This window comes from Chiloscyllium plagiosum, unplaced genomic scaffold (genome assembly GCF_037043375.1).
Source record: "Chiloscyllium plagiosum isolate Xiang-an unplaced genomic scaffold, Cpla_swu_hap1 HiC_scaffold_1, whole genome shotgun sequence".
Taxonomy (NCBI): domain Eukaryota; kingdom Metazoa; phylum Chordata; class Chondrichthyes; order Orectolobiformes; family Hemiscylliidae; genus Chiloscyllium; species Chiloscyllium plagiosum.
The window spans coordinates 86,902,363-86,918,147 of record NW_028270139.1 but is presented as its reverse complement, the minus strand read 5'-3'; the positions used below and the strand labels follow the sequence as shown (position 1 = coordinate 86,918,147).

The window sequence follows — 15,785 nt, the reverse complement described above, 5'->3', positions numbered from 1 at the left end:
GTTTAGACAGTACAGCTGGATGCACTAAATTAGAGATGTTATAAATATTGTACTATAAATATTAGAATGGGAATGGAAGTCATTTCGCCCATGCCAGCCAGCTCTTTGCTTGAGTAACTCAGCTGGTGTCCCTTCCCTGTAATCCTGCAAGTTTTCTGTCTTCCCATGTTTATTTGATTGTTTTGAAACTCTTGGTTGAATTTCCCACAGCCACACTCACAGGCAGTACATTCCAGATCGTAAACACTCACTGCATCTAATAGATCTAACTCATATCACCTTCAATGCTTTTGTCAATCACTTTAAACTGGCACCCTCTGCAGATTTATCCTTTCACCAATCAGAAAAGTTTCTTTCTATCTGGTGTGCCTTGACCACTTACAGTTTTGAACACCTCCATCAAGTCTCCTCGAAACCTTCTCCTCTGAAAGAAGTCCACAGTTATCTGGCACACGCCTACTTTGAATTGTTCATAAAATAAATTGAGTTTTGGCAGAGCTTCTCCTCTTACTACAGAAGAAATGGCACAATCAACATCCACGTCATTTTTCCTGGGTTTCTGTGATTCTTCCACCATGCCGATATTAGCTATATGGCACAACCCTCCAATAATTTCTCACTCTACATTCCTTCCAATTTTATTTCTCTTAAGATTTTGATTATGTACCAACAGTTGAAAAGTGTGGCACTGGAAAATCACAGCAGGTCAGGCAGCATCCGAGGAGCAGGAGAGTCGACGTTTCGGATATAAGCCCTTCCTCAGGAATGTGGGGAGGGGGAAGGGGCTGAGAGATAAGTAGGAGGATGGGGGTGGTGTGGTGTAGCTGGGAAGGCAATAGGTAGATGCAGTTGGGGGGTGATAGTGATAGGTCAGCGGGATGGGTGGAGTGAATAGATGGGAAGAAAGATGGACAGGTAGGACAGTTCAAGAGGACGGTGCCGAGTTGAAAGGTCGGATCTAGGGTGAGCTGCGGGGGGGGGGGGGGGGGGGGGGGGGGGAGGAGAGATAACAAAACTGCTGAAGATTACATTGATGATGTGATTGGAGGGTCTCAAGTCATTAACATCGATTTCACCAGTTTCCTTCCCATCTATCCGCTCCACCCTCCCCTCTGACCTATCACTATCACTCCTCAACCGCATCTACCTATCGCCTTCCCAGCTAACTTCTCCCCATTTATATCTCAGATCCCCTCCCCTTCCCCACCCCCCCCACCACTCTCCACATTCCTGATGAAGGGCTTATGCCAGAAATGTTGACTCTCCTGCTCTTCGGATGCTGCCTGACCTGCTGTGCTTTACCAATGCCACACATTTTGATTCTGATCTCCAGCAGCTGCAGTCCTCACTTTCTGTTAGTCTTATGTATCAGAAGGTTTGGTAATTTTGTCCTTCTTAGCCAGAGAATAAATTCTGCCATGTACCCCAGTCATTAACATACAAAATGGCTGTTCTTTATTTTTGAAGTAGGATAATGCTTAATTTATTCATGGGCAGAGCACAAATCTATTTCTAACAGACCCCCAATAGTCTGGGAAAATTTAGTCACAGGGTGAACAATCAGACAAAGTTTGCTCCCGTGCGTTTCATGGAAGGAAATGATGAAGAGCTGCTCCTCCAGAGACTGTGTCTTCCTTGGGCTTGCTCCTTCATGGCCTACAGGAATAAAGTTGCCTGTGTTTGGAGGAACAGTGAGCAGTTAGCTAAGTAAGGAGTGGAAGTGAAGGCGTGGTGGACTTTACTGAGGTTAAGGAACCAACTTTAGCCAGTTCAGCCTGCCAGGTTGAGTGTGGGGCTTGGCACTGCAAGATGGTATGGGAAATAGGAGGTTGCCTTTAGGAGTTGGGGGGATGGTGTGGAGAAGGATGCTGAGAAGAGCATTGAGCAAGAAGGAGACTGCGCAATTGGTATTGGACAGAAGGAGGCTGCAAGAGAAAGTGAAGGGAGGCTGCAAAGGAAAGAGAACTGTTACAAACCTGACACCAAAAATGTACAGTATTCAGCTAACTGAGATCCAAGAAAATCTTAAATCACCAGGATAACAAAATACTTGCTAGTGTCTGTGTCCATTCAGGAACTTGGAAAAAACGTGGTTGCATTAATGCTGTAACGAACACCGTGCCACTGATTCAATAAAGTTCTGAGATGGAGTAAAACTGGTTAGTAACTGCCTAGTTAAAATATTCCAAGTTTATGAATATACAGTAAAAGTGCACTAGTTGAGAACTCATCAATCTGGAAGGTATGTTTAGAGTGCTGTTTTGATTGTGTAGATGTGTGTATCAGTTATTATTAAAATGCTCTTCATGCTAGCTTATGCCTGTTATCTTGTACCAATTTAATTACTGTGGTGTCTAGGAAATAAACATTTTCCTGTTATGTTGTGGCTTTAAGTTTGAAGGAGAGTTGATAAGTATTGAATGCAATGATGCATTATTTTAATCCCTCTTCTGTGTGAGTCAAAATACCCTGTATGTGAATACAAATATAAGAGGTACTTTCAGATTAAATTACGTACAGTTTGGAAACAGGCCCTTTGGCCCAACAAGTCCACACCAACCCACAAAGCACCCAGACCCATGCCCCTACACCTAACACTCTGGGCAATTTAGCGTGGCCAATCCACGTTACCTGCACATTTTTTGGATTGTGGGAGGAAACCCATGCAATCATGAGGAGAATGTGCAAACTCCACACAGAGAGTCACCTGAGGCGGGATTTGAACCTGGGTCTCTGGTGCTGTGAGGCAGCAGTGCTAACCACTGTGCCGCCTATGTACTATTATTATATGACTGTGTTTGACTAGACCCTCTCAAAATATTTTATGAAGGTAACCTCGACCCTATGTTTTTCTTATTTTAAAGGCAAATGTGAAGTACCATTTTCCAGATGCAATGCGACTGGTCAAACTACTCGACGTTAAGCAAAAACATAATTTATTTAAACACTATAGTTAAAATACAAACAAAAGAAAGAAGAACTTAGAATAAATTAACTCTGTTGGAAAACTTAATCGATAATAGATACATTAACTTTGTGGTGTGCCAAAAGGATCAGTGCTAGGTCCACTGCTTTTTGTCATTTATATAAATGATTTGAATGTGAACATAGGAGATACAGTTAGTAAGGTTGCAGATTAGAGGTGTAGTGGACAGCGAAGAAAGTTACCTGAGAGTACAATGGATCTTGATCAGATGGGCCAATGAGCTGAGGAGTGGGAGATGGAGTTTAATTTAGATAAATGTGAGGAGCTGCATTTTGGAAAGGCAAATCAGAGCTGGACTTATGCAATTAGTGGTAAGGTCCTGGGGAGTGTTGCTGAACAAAGAGACTTTGGAGTGCAGGTTCATAGTTCCTTGAAAGTAGAGTGGCAGGTAGATAGGATAGTGAAGAAGGCATTTGGTATGCTTTTGTTGATTGGTCAGAGCATTGAGTATCAGAGTTGAGAGGTCATGTTGCAGCTGTACAGGACATTGGTTAGGCCACTGTTGGAATATTGCATGTAATTCTGGTCTCCTTTCTATCAGAAGGATGTTGTGAACCTTGAAAGGGTTCAGAAAAGATTTACAAGGATGCTGCCAGGGTTTGAGGATTTGAGCTATAGGAAGAGGCTGAATAGGCTGGGACTGTTTTCCCTGGAGCATCGGAGGCTGAGGGGTGACCTTGTAGAGGTGTATAAAATCATGAGGGGGAATGGATAGGATAAATAGACAAGTTCTTTCCCCTAGAATGGGGGAGTCCAAAACTAGATGGCCATAGGTTTAGGGTGAGAGGAAAAATTTAAAAGGGACCTAAGGGGCAACCTTTTCACACAGAGGGTGATGCATGTATGGAATGAACTGCCAGAGGACGTGGTGGAGGCTGGTACAAATACAGCATTTAAAAGGCATCTGAATGGGTATATGAATGGGAAGCATTTAGAGAGATATGGGCCAAGATTAGAAAATGGGACTAGATTAGGTTAGGATATCCGGTTGGCATGAATGAGTTGGACCAAAGGGTCTGATTCCATGCTGTACATCTCTATGACTCTATAACTGTGCCAATACAATAACATTCCAAAAACACATCCCTTAGCAAAAAGACAAATTCAGAAACAGATTCTCACATGCAGTTGTCTAATCCAGAAGGGAAAAAAAATCAAGAGAACATTCAAAGAAAATAGCAGCCAGAAGACATTTACTAAAGCTTCCTACTCTGTTGAAACCCCAACAGTTTTTGATGCTAAATAAAAACCAAAACCCAGAGATCCTGATCACTGAGGGCTGGCCACACCCATTCAGGTTGTTAAACAAAATCCCCAAGGCCTCACATGCTGTTTACTGAAGTGGTTTTGTAGACTGCTTGGTGCCTCTGCTTTGCAACCTCTCTTAAAAAAAACACAACAAAATAACCTCTTAAAGGCAAAGCATCATCATACTCATGAGAATAAGAAGTATCCCCCAAAAAACAAAAGAAGCACCAGAAAATATCTCATGAATACTTCTCAGAAAAGCAAAAATATTTTGACCCCTGAAACTGGAACAAAAGAAAATTGAAGATTAATTTTCTGGGAGAGACACCTGTACTTCGTGTTAGTCATCACTCACTGGTGTGAGTTTAATTTGTTGCAACTGGTAGGAACCACCTCCAAACTGGATGAATAGTCTTAACCTTAACCCTTTCCATTTGACCACAAAATCCCCAAATTGTTACAGTACAGAAGAAGACCATTGAGCCTGCCTTGTCTATGCCATCTTTCCAAATGAACAAGGCACCAACGTCATTCTCACATCTTCTCCCTGTAATCTTGAGCAAGCTTCCTTTTCAGGTAACTGTCAAATTCTCTCTTTAATCCCTTGATTGAACCTGCCTCCATCACACTTTTGGCAGCAACTTTCAGATTTTAAACCATTTGTTGCAGGAAATGCTTTTCCTCATGTTTCCATTGCTCTTGTTTATAAATTACCTTGAGTTGCTGCCCTCTCATTCTTCATCCTTCATTAGGTGGGAACAGCACGTCCTTATCTATGAGTTTGGATATCTCTACCAAATCTCCCCTCCATGTTCTCTTCTCCAAGGAAAACAGTCCTATCATATAAGAACCTAAGAACTAGGTACAGGAATAGGCAATGCAGTCCCTGGGGTCTGCTCCATCATTTAATGCAATCCATAATAAAGCAGCTGGCTGAATTGGCACCACATCACCACTTTAAAAAATCATTCTCTTCATAATGCTATGGTAAGGAATTACTGAGGCACACTTAAATTGATCTTGTAAACTGCTTCACTTTTAGAAGTAGTGGACATTCAGCACACTATCCAGGTCATACTGTTTATCTATTGTCTGTGACCATAGCCATATGATAAACAGTATTATTTGGAGGTATTAACCTGCAGTAATCGAATACTAACATTCATGTATTTAACATAATTTTTCCATTGCAACCTTCTGATCCAATTTCTAGAAAACATTCAAAACTGAGTTATTGGTTCTTGTCAAATATATCTTTTTGCTCTGGCTTACTTTAGTTACTTACGCTGGACTGTCACAGTGCCTCAGAGATGAGGAGACTCCTCCCCCACATGTTCTACTGCATTCTCCCCATATAGACCAAGGTCCCCAGCCTCCATCTATACTCTGAGGCCAGGTACCAAAAGGGACACATTCACCTTGATAACACCACTGTAAGAGACCAGAAATGCAAAATTAGTTATTCAACAGAGAAGGGTGTGACCAGTCTGAGACATTAGAAGTAATAAATTATAGCAATCAGGATCCCTATCCTAACAAAATCTATATTTATGTGTTAACTACAAATCATTTTTGCTGAAATATTATCACCAAGGTGTGAAATTTTGCAAATGTGGATGATTTGCCTTAGTTTAAAGGGCCCTGTTAGATCCAGATTGAACTTCTGGGTAATAGGAATGGGTTACAGATAGATCTGCTAAACCTTTCCATCTAGAAGCACAATGGCAGCAGATTCATGGTAACACTACCACCTACAAGATCCCCTCCAAGCCATGTACCATCCTGACTTGGAATTATATTGCGATGCCCTCACTGTCACTGGGACAAAATCCTAAAATTCCCTCCCTAAGGGCATTGTGGGTAAATATTGGACTGTAATGGTTCAAGTAAGCAACTCATCACCACCTTCTCAAGGGCAATTAGGCCTAGGCAATCAGTGAGTCTCTCTCTCTCTCTCTCTCTCATTGCAACCCCCAGGCCATCTCCTCTGCTCTGAAGTTTTTCAGCCATGTCCTAAAGCAGACTCGCTACCACAGCTACATCTTACACCTGTCCATCTTCCTTCCCACCTCTCCGCTCCACCCTACTCTCTGCCCTATCACCATTACCCCCACCTCCATCTACCTATTGCACTCTCAGCTGCCTTCCCCCCAGCCCCACCCCCCTCCCATCTATCTCACCACCCCCTCGGCTCACAGCCTCATTCCTGATGAAGGGCTTACGCCCGAAGTGTCAACTCTCCTCCTCCCTGGGTGCTGCCTGACATGCCATGCTTTTCCATCACCACACTTTCAACTCTAGGCAATAAATTTGCCCGCATCCCGGTGAATAAATACGTAAACAAACCTCAGAAGCAAACTGTAGACAGCCACAGTGTGGGCAAGTGCCAAGCTAAGCTGGTTAGAAAGCCTGCTGCAGTTCTCAGGATCAACTGTCCAGTTATTTCAGAAGATGTTATGCCCTCCAGTCTTCACTCCTCACACTTCTGCATCCATCACCTACCCATCTATGCCCCTGAGACTCTCCTCAGACCCTATGCTACTTCCATGTCGACCTATCCAGTACTTTCTACAGGAAAACTTCAGCAGCCACAGGGGTATGGAAAAGAAAATCCAGCAATCTTATACAGCTCCCATTCACATATGTTTGATTGTATAAATAACATTCATTCATGAAACCCATTAAATGCCCTCAAGTAGTTAATCTGTTTTAAACCAAGAACACTTCTTTTCAGTAGCTACAACAAAGCCAGCAAATTATTTCATATTCTCTATAAACTGTCAATCAAACGGTGAACTCAGAAACCCCACTGAGATAAGTGCTTCTTTCCAATTTGTGAAACTCTGCAAAGCGTTCATAATGACTTCATCACAGCCCTTCAGAAATGTCAATGAAGAACTCTTGTGCAACTATGGAACAAGTGATTTTTTTTTCTGACAACACCGCCTGTCAATCTACATTGTCCGGCAAACAGTGTTCATTTTAAGCTTCATTGACAGTCTAAGCCTGTTTTTTCTTCGAGTTCAAATATAAGATTTAAAAAACATTAAATCATGACACTTAAAATCGATGTTATGTGCCATTGAAGAACATTTACGTCTGCTCTATCCATGTGTGATCCCTACACTGTTGGTTCAAAGTTGCTTCTTTCATCTCACACTTCTCGACATTGAACTTTAACTCTCGCTTATCACCCTACTCCACCAAATTGTCTGTGCCATTTTTGACTTTTACATTATCCTCCTCACAGTTTACAATGCTTTCAAGTTTTGTATAATTCATAATCTTTGAAATTGCCCTTCAATCCAAGATTTAGATCATTAATCTATCTCAGGAGAAGCAAATGTCTCAAACATCTATTGAAATTCTACATAAAACTTCTTCTGGCATGAAAAACATCCATTGACCACTGTTCTCTGTTTACCATTACTCAGTCAATTTTGTATCCATATTACTATTGTCCCGTTCAATCCAAGATCGCTAACTTTTCTCAGAAGTCTGTTGTGTGACACTGTGTTGAATGTCTTTTGAAAGTCCATGTACACAACATTAACAGTGTTATCCTATTATCATTTATCAATTCTGCTACCTCTTCGAAAAACTCCAGCAAATTAGTCAAACATGATTCCCCTTTTGATACCTTTGCTGGCTCTTCCAAAACAATCCACCCTTTTCGATGTCACTATTGATTTTATCCTGAATAATTGTTTGCAGAAGCTTCCCCAACAATAAAGTTAACTTACCTTTGAACCTTCTTTCTTCGGTATGATTCTCAATTATATTTAAGCTGACATCTGTCCAATGCATACATTTTCTACTTCACCCTAAACATTTCCTTTCATCACCCAGGGAGTTCGGCATTTATTTGCTCTATCTTTCCCTTTCTCAAGAATATACCTTGAATTTATTTAAATTATTCTCTTCTTTAACTGTATCCCATTTTTCAGTTGTAGTCTACCCTGCCAAACTTTGATTCCAATCTATCTGTCCAACATCCATTCTTTCCCGAGTAAAGCTGGCTTTTGAAAGAAACCTACCGTTATGGAAAAAGGAAGGAAAGTGGTGGTTAAGGATGATCAGATCAGCCATGATTTCAATGAATTGCAGTGGGGGCTCGATGGGCTGAGTGGCCCATCTCTTCTCATTTGTCTTATGATCTTATAATTTTCCCTAACTTCGCACTCCTTGTTCCTTCCCACAGCCAACCTATACCTCATGATACAGTGATCTGTGTCCAGTAAATAGTTTCCCATTGACATTTGATTCATTTGGGGACCCAAGAGCTCGGTCTAATATTGTCTTTTTTCCCTCAGTGGACTGGAAACAGCGAACTGTTGTAAGAACATATTCCCAGGACATGCTATCGGAACTCTTGCCTTTCTCCTTATCCCAATCTATATTCAGATCATTAAAATTCCCCATTATAATTACTCTATAATTTTTGTACTTCTCTGTAATTTCCTTTCAAATGTTTTTTCTCAACATCTTTCCAATTAGTTTGATGGCTTGTAGAATACTAAGCAATGTAATTGCACCATTTTTTGTTCTTTAACTCTAGTCAAATAGATTCTGACCTTGATCCCTTGGGAATATCCTCTCTCTCTCCAGCACTGCAATGTTTCTCTAACACTAACCATCCCCTCCTCCTCCCCTTTCTTTCTTGTCTTTTCTGAACAGCTAGTAACAAGGAATGTTTAATATCCAGTGCTATCCTTCTTTTATTGTCACAACATCTTACACTGAACCTAACTTATACCTATCTATTACCTGTTCCAGTTTTACCTGTGCTTACTGTTGTTTTAGTCAGTTGCAGGATGTCAGGATCACTGGCTAGCCAGCATTTACTGCCTGTCCTTTTACCTGTGTCTCCCATCACTCTTTACATCTTGGTATTCCTGTCCAGTATTCTTGGTTCTCATTAGACTGTCATATGTCAGTATCAAGAAATCATAAGTTAGGTATATCTGGATGGTGAACAAAATACACTCTGCACTGCCTAACCCCAATTTCAGAAGTGAATCTATTATTGCACCTTCATAAATGTTTCAAATTTTAATTTCAACTCACAGCTTCTCTAAATGATACTGCTAATTTAATGCTTAATATGAGTCAGTTCTGCATATTGGCTAACATTTATTTTAAACTGTGCTGAAATTGCCAACCTATATTTAATTTCAAATCCTTACAGCACATAGAGAGGAGACATTTCCATTCCACAAATTTGAACTGGTATCAGACATAAGGTTTAGGGCAAGACAGTGATTCCCAGAACCATTTTACACAGAATTAACATGCCTCTTCACTTTAGATTATTTAGATTCAGTCCATTCATACAATTGCGCCTTATTTGTTTTTAAAATTAATTTTCTTAAAAAGTAGCAGCTTTAAATTCCACATATTATTATATAAGTAAAATATGCATCAAATAATAAAAATACCACCATCCTTTTCAAATTGCTATCATCTATCAATTGTAATAACTTCTCTCTTCAGAAAGAAAATGTCAAATGCTCCTTCTCACATGATATTTGAAGATTTCCTCAACTATCAATTTTGATAGATCTTTGAAATTCAATGTGAATCATTTTAAACTTACAATATTATCAACTGTACTACAAAATGTTAGTAGATTAGTTTAAACTTCCTGTAAAGAAATGCCCATCTCAATTCTGTCTAGGAAGAAAACAACATTTGGAATTTAAATAATTTTATATAATTATCTTTAGTAACAATTATCACACAATAATGTGAAAAGTAAGAATATTTGTCAAAAAATAGAAAATAGCTCCTATATGTGCATGCTTATTAAATATGTGGCCTTGGCTTTAAGCAAATAAATTATGATGAATTTAGTGTAATATCTTAGAAGTAAATAGGGAATTCACACAGGACCATTTTACAGGAAAGATAACAGACATATGGAACAAATTACAAGGAAAGCCTTCTAATGAAACAACTTAAATTGGTTCAAAGGACAACTAGCAATGTTCCTGAAAAAGGCAATTAAGGCATACGATGGGAGGTTGCTAACATGGGATTAAGAGCAATCATAAAATGACAAATTATATTCTAAACTGCACACATTTTCACCTATGTATTTGGGATTTTTCTAGTGGTATCTAATGTTAAGATGTGTACAACAAATACGGAAAACGCCAAAGAATCAAGTGAAAAATTTAAACTGGTTAGTCCAATAAAACAGTTATAGTTTTCCAGGGTGCTTATTTTTTGTTAGTGAACCTAATAGCTGCTTCAAGCAAGTCTCCTGTGAATGAATACTTTGTAATAAGAAGATATGATCAACATTAGGCATAAAGACACCAAAGATCTGTGGCATAACTGGATAAATAATGGACTTTACTGATAATAAAGATGATCTGTAATGAGGCAAGGCTTCTAAAGCTCCAGGATAACACAATCTTTGAGGTAAATAGGTATGATTAAAGAGGGTGAATCATTAGAAAAAGAGGCAAGACTAGGAGCCCAATAGCATTGGGAACACCAAAAATAGTTACCAAATAGTTACGGTAAGCACAGTCGTGAGAGCAGCAAAAGCTAGTCTGGATTTCAGGAAGAGCTGTCGAAACCAAATGGGTAACAAACAGCTAGAAGGAGGTTTTAGATTAGATTACCTACAGTGTGAAAACAGGCCCTTTGGCCCAACAAGTCCACACTGACCCGCCGAAGTGCAACCCACCCATACCCCTACACTTACCCCTTCACCTAACACTAAATGCAATTTAGCATGGCCAATTCACCTGACCTGCACATCTTTGGACTATGGGACGAAACCGGAGCACCCGGAGGAAACCCACGCAGACGCGGGGAGAATGTGCAAACTCCATACAGTCAATCGCCTGAGGCGGGAATTGAACCCGGGTCTCTGGCGCTGTGAGGCAGCAGTGCTAACCACTGTGCCACCGTGCCGCCCCAAACTTAAACTTAAACTTAAACCGTGCCGCCCCAAACTTGCTAACTTAAAAACATCAAACTGACAGCAATAAATGCAGATGTGAATTTATTAAAAATAAAACATCTAAACAGTTGAAAGGAAATAAAGGATAGTTAGTATGTGTAAAAATAAAGAATTTCTAAGGCAAGTAAAAAAAATCACATCAAAGAGGAAACAAATTAAATAAAATAGTCAAACTAAAACGAAGATATAAAACATGTGCAAGCAATGTCTAAGGAAATTATAACTAAAATTACAAGATATGTTTTGGGTCTTACATTCATTTATGACAATCCTGATTCTCCCATTGTTGCGCCTAATAATACCTTAAATAATCTTCAAATTTTAATTCCACTATTCTATAACACATACTTTCCAGGGATGAATACTGTCCGAATAAAGAACTTCAATAGTCTGAAATTTGCCACTTTATAGTCTGAATTTCTGTCTGCTGTTACTGTTTAATTTAAAACAATAATTCAGATTTATCTTGATCACATAATATCCCATTTACATGCCTCAACAGGATAAACTCCAATCTTAAGAGCAAATTATTGCAGATGCTGGAATCTGTACTGAAAACAAATGCTGAATATCACAGCAGGCGAGACAGCATCCATGCAGAGACAGCAGGCTATCATTTTGAATCCAGATGACTCTTCATCAGAGCTGAAGTGAAGTGTGAAGGGGACAGTATTTATGCTCTAGTTTTTTTTAAGAGGGTAGTATGTCCCCTCCACAGTTCACTTCAGCTCTGATGAAGAGTCATCCAGACTCAAAGTGTTAACTTGCTCTAAACTCCAATCTTCCTCCTTGCAGAAAGAAGAACCCAAGAATCTCCAAATCTTTCCTCAGAACTCAGACCTATGACCATAGAGTCTTACAGGTCTGTACCAGCAGAAGTGCTTTAATGTCTTCACCATTCCTCCGTAAGCAGAACTGGACACAGTATTCAAGACATGGCATTTCTGCAGCCACAGGCATGACACCAGAATTGTGTGCTGCCTTCCTGAGACCAGAGTAAGGCATCCTGAAGGAGGAAAGTGATAAGTCAAAGGGCATGGCACACATTTGTCCCAACAATATAAGTAAAATGAAGGATGAGGTCTTGCACCAGGAGTTCAGGGAGCTAGGCAATACATTAAAAAGCAGAACCTCTAAGATTGTAATCCCTGGATTACTCCCAGTGCCATGCGCTAGTTAGTATGGAAGTAGGAGAATAGGGCAGATGAATGCATGACAAAGGAAGGCTTTTAGATCAGTCTACTCAGAATGATAAAACATCAGCAGAGATGGTGATGTAGTGGCATTATCAATGGATTAGTTGTCAGATCGCTAGGGATAGGAATTAAAATCCCATCATGGAATTGGTGGAACTTAAATTGATGAGTAGATCTGGAGTTGAAAGCTAATATCAGTGACAGTAACCATGACACTACTGCTGATGCTTGTAAAAATCATTTTGGTCTATTGATTTTTTTTTCAGGAAGGAAATTGATCATCCTTATCCTGTCTGGCCAACATATGACTGTTGATCTACAGCCATGTGGTTGGCCATTAAGACCATTTAAAAAATAGGAACAGGAGTAGGTCGTTCTTCCATTCAATAGCATTACAACTGATCTAACAGACCACATTTTCACTTTCCTGCATTTTCCCCACAACCTTTGGTTCTCTGACTGATCAAGAATGTATTTATCTCAGCCCTAGTTACCCCCTACAAAAGGCCAAGCAAACCACTTAGTTCGAGGGCAAATAAGGATAAGTATCAAGGGTTGGCCTTGCCAGTGTTGCCCATATACCATGAAAGAATAAATTTTAAAAATCATCAGCACTGTAATAGAATGTGGCATAACTCATTTCACCTGCCTATGTTTTACAAAGCATAGATGTAGTGTGTGATGGATGAGTGAATATACAACAACATAGAGGATCTCTTGTGGTACAGTGGTAGTGCCCCTACCTTTGAGCCAGAAGTCCTGCATTCAAGTTCCACATGCTGCAGAGGTATGTCATTACATTTCGAATCAGGTTGATTAAAAAATATCCATCCAACAACAGACAGGAAACTCAACAATATTCAGGGAAAATCAGCTGATTTGATTGGGACCTCATCCATCACCTTATTCATTAAATTCCTCTACTACAGTACAAATGGCAGCCAACTCTATGAATAGCACCTTCTAAACCAACACACCCTATTACCCAGCAGCACAAGGGCAGTAGACACAAGGGACAATAATCATAAATGATCCCCCTCCAAACCACACACCATTCTGAGTTGCAAATATTTTGCTGTCATTGGGTCAAAAACCTGGAATTCTTATCTATCCACAAAGATTGTAGCAGTTCAATTGGGCAGCTAACCAACTTCCTCAAAAGCAGTGTGAAATGTGGAACAAATGTTTGCAATTATGACCACCCATGAATATAAAACACAAAATGGAAGTGGAAATGGAAGTACTGTAAGGTCAACAGAATGTTGAACCACATGCCCGAATGGGTGAATATGGAATATGATGAAGCAGTGTTTATATTTTATAGTCATCTGATCAAACAATACCTTGGATGTACTATCCAGTTCTGGTTGCAAAAAAGGGTGACATTCACATGCTGGAAATATTTTGTCATATAAAACAGCCAATCCTAATTTCCAGGTTACCAAGTGGTACAGTCTGATTGCTCATATTTGCCTTGAAGAGGTGACCATGACTTTGAGACATTGACCACCTTGAAACCATTAAAACTTTCTATATTAGGCTATTGAGGTGGACAATCAACCATAATCGTGATGAATGGTGGAGCAGGCTTTAAGGGCTGAATGGCATCTTCCTGCTCATATCTTCTATGTCTTTATGTAAATCAAGCTGGTATACTATAGGAGTGAAAGAACCATGATTTGCATATTCAAGTAGATCTACCACATAAAGCAGACAAATTCTTTAAATATCCAGTGGCAGCTCACTATTACATAGCATAGGCTATGTAAGGCTACTAAATCCACATTGAGAGTGCTTCTGTGAGGCATTAGAAATGAGTGAGGAGAGTAATTGAGAAACCGTTGAGTGCTATACTGGGTTACTATGGGGAGGGACGTTCAAGATTTTTCTGAATATGCAAAATAGCTTTCACCATCTTTCATTCTGTTGGGATGTGTATGCTAGCAAATACACTGAATGAAGTGGCACAGAGAAATCATACATTTCCAGTCATCATCAAACTTGCATCCTCTCAAGTTTGCTTAGCTGCAAGTAAGTCTCCTGCTTTATCATTTTTTTTTCTAGTATAACTCATATTAAGTCTTCTTTGGTGCTTGTATGACTCAATGTCCTTTCATTTCACAATCAGTAGAACCACAAGTGCAGCCTTCTGTCAGTATGCAATCAATGTTTCAGAAAGAAACCAGGAAATATCCCAATTCTCTCATGGTCTTCTTCATTCAGTGATGAACTGGTATCAGCAAGTGCTTCCCTGTGTGCCTGACAAAGGCATTGTGTCTTTAAGAAGGGATCTGTGAAAAGAAACAAGTCAGAGCCAGGTGAACATACAATATGCATTTAGGAACACTCATAACAAAAAAAAGAGATAAATAGGAATCGAAAAGGTAAAACTAAGAGTGTGCAAATAATTAAAGGAAAGTACACAGGCGCAAAATGCAACATAAAAAACAGTGAAGTGAGGCAGTAAAGAGATTTTAAAAAGTATTGTAGAAAGTTACATAATGATGAGAAATAATGCAGTGAGGCCAGGAAGGATATTTGAAGGGACAGAATTATGCAGTGGCATCAGTTAGGGATCACACTCACTGGCTTCCTTCAGTCACATGTCTACAATGACCTTAGTTCAAAGTTCTTCTGTGCAGGTTCTCCTAACCATGTGACTAGACAATGATGGAGGGAAAAATAAAATGGTCATCAGTGAGGCATCCATCTGTACCACAAGAGAAATAGATAAATAAAGAATATACCATTTTATCTTCAGCAAGTTATTTCAAAATATCATACTTTTTTCAAATTGTAAGAAAATGAGGTATTCATCAAAATCTACGAAACATGTAGAGTGAATAAAAAAATTGCCATACCTTTTTACTTTGCAAAATAAATAATTTCAACTTCTTTTTCTGCATTCAGTTTCTCCTTTAATTGCTTGCAACAAGTGGTTGTTTAATGGAGTTGTCTTCATAAGTAATGAATTCAATCCTGTTCCACACCATTTTTGCTGATTAACATTTTTCAAGTTGCACTGTGTCCATGGAGAGCATTTGTCCCGTATGGGCTAAAGTAAAATGGCACCAAGTTCATATTTAGTCACCACACTCACCTGTTATATATGGCATGTATGTGCAGTTGCAAAGAGTTGCAAATATCTTTGCAAAGAGCAAAGTCGCTGATGTACTATTTCTGTGTTATTTTTTAAATTCAACATCTCCCCCATTAATTGTCTCTAACATATTGTCAATAAAATGTCATGTTGTACAGTGGGATCCATCACCAAAATATTTTTTAAAAATTCATTCATGGGATGTGGATGTCACTGGCTGGGCCAGTATTTATAACCCATCCTTTGCTGTCTTTTAAGCTACCCTCTTCAACCACTGCA

The 15,785-nt window shown here is 39.5% G+C and overlaps 1 protein-coding gene and 1 long non-coding RNA gene across 3 annotated transcripts in view; both read right to left on the bottom strand.

The window, feature by feature from the left end:
- The window catches only part of adamts6 (ADAM metallopeptidase with thrombospondin type 1 motif, 6), a 300,876-nt gene that overhangs the window by 91,856 nt on the left and 193,235 nt on the right, over positions 1-15,785 (bottom strand). For both annotated transcript variants that reach the window (XR_015757565.1, XM_087988638.1), the window contains exon 13: positions 5,520-5,665. Coding sequence is in view for 1 of the 2 variants with exons in the window: in XM_087988638.1 (XP_087844764.1) it covers positions 5,520-5,665 (146 nt within the window). In the remaining variant the exon portion in view is untranslated. The remainder of the gene's footprint in view (positions 1-5,519; positions 5,666-15,785) is intronic.
- On the bottom strand, positions 12,251-15,499 carry LOC148152153 (uncharacterized). The gene is made up of 3 exons (XR_015757566.1): positions 15,268-15,499; positions 14,993-15,066; positions 12,251-14,697 (listed from the first exon to the last, which is right to left on the bottom strand). It is a non-coding gene; the product is annotated as an uncharacterized LOC148152153 (long non-coding RNA).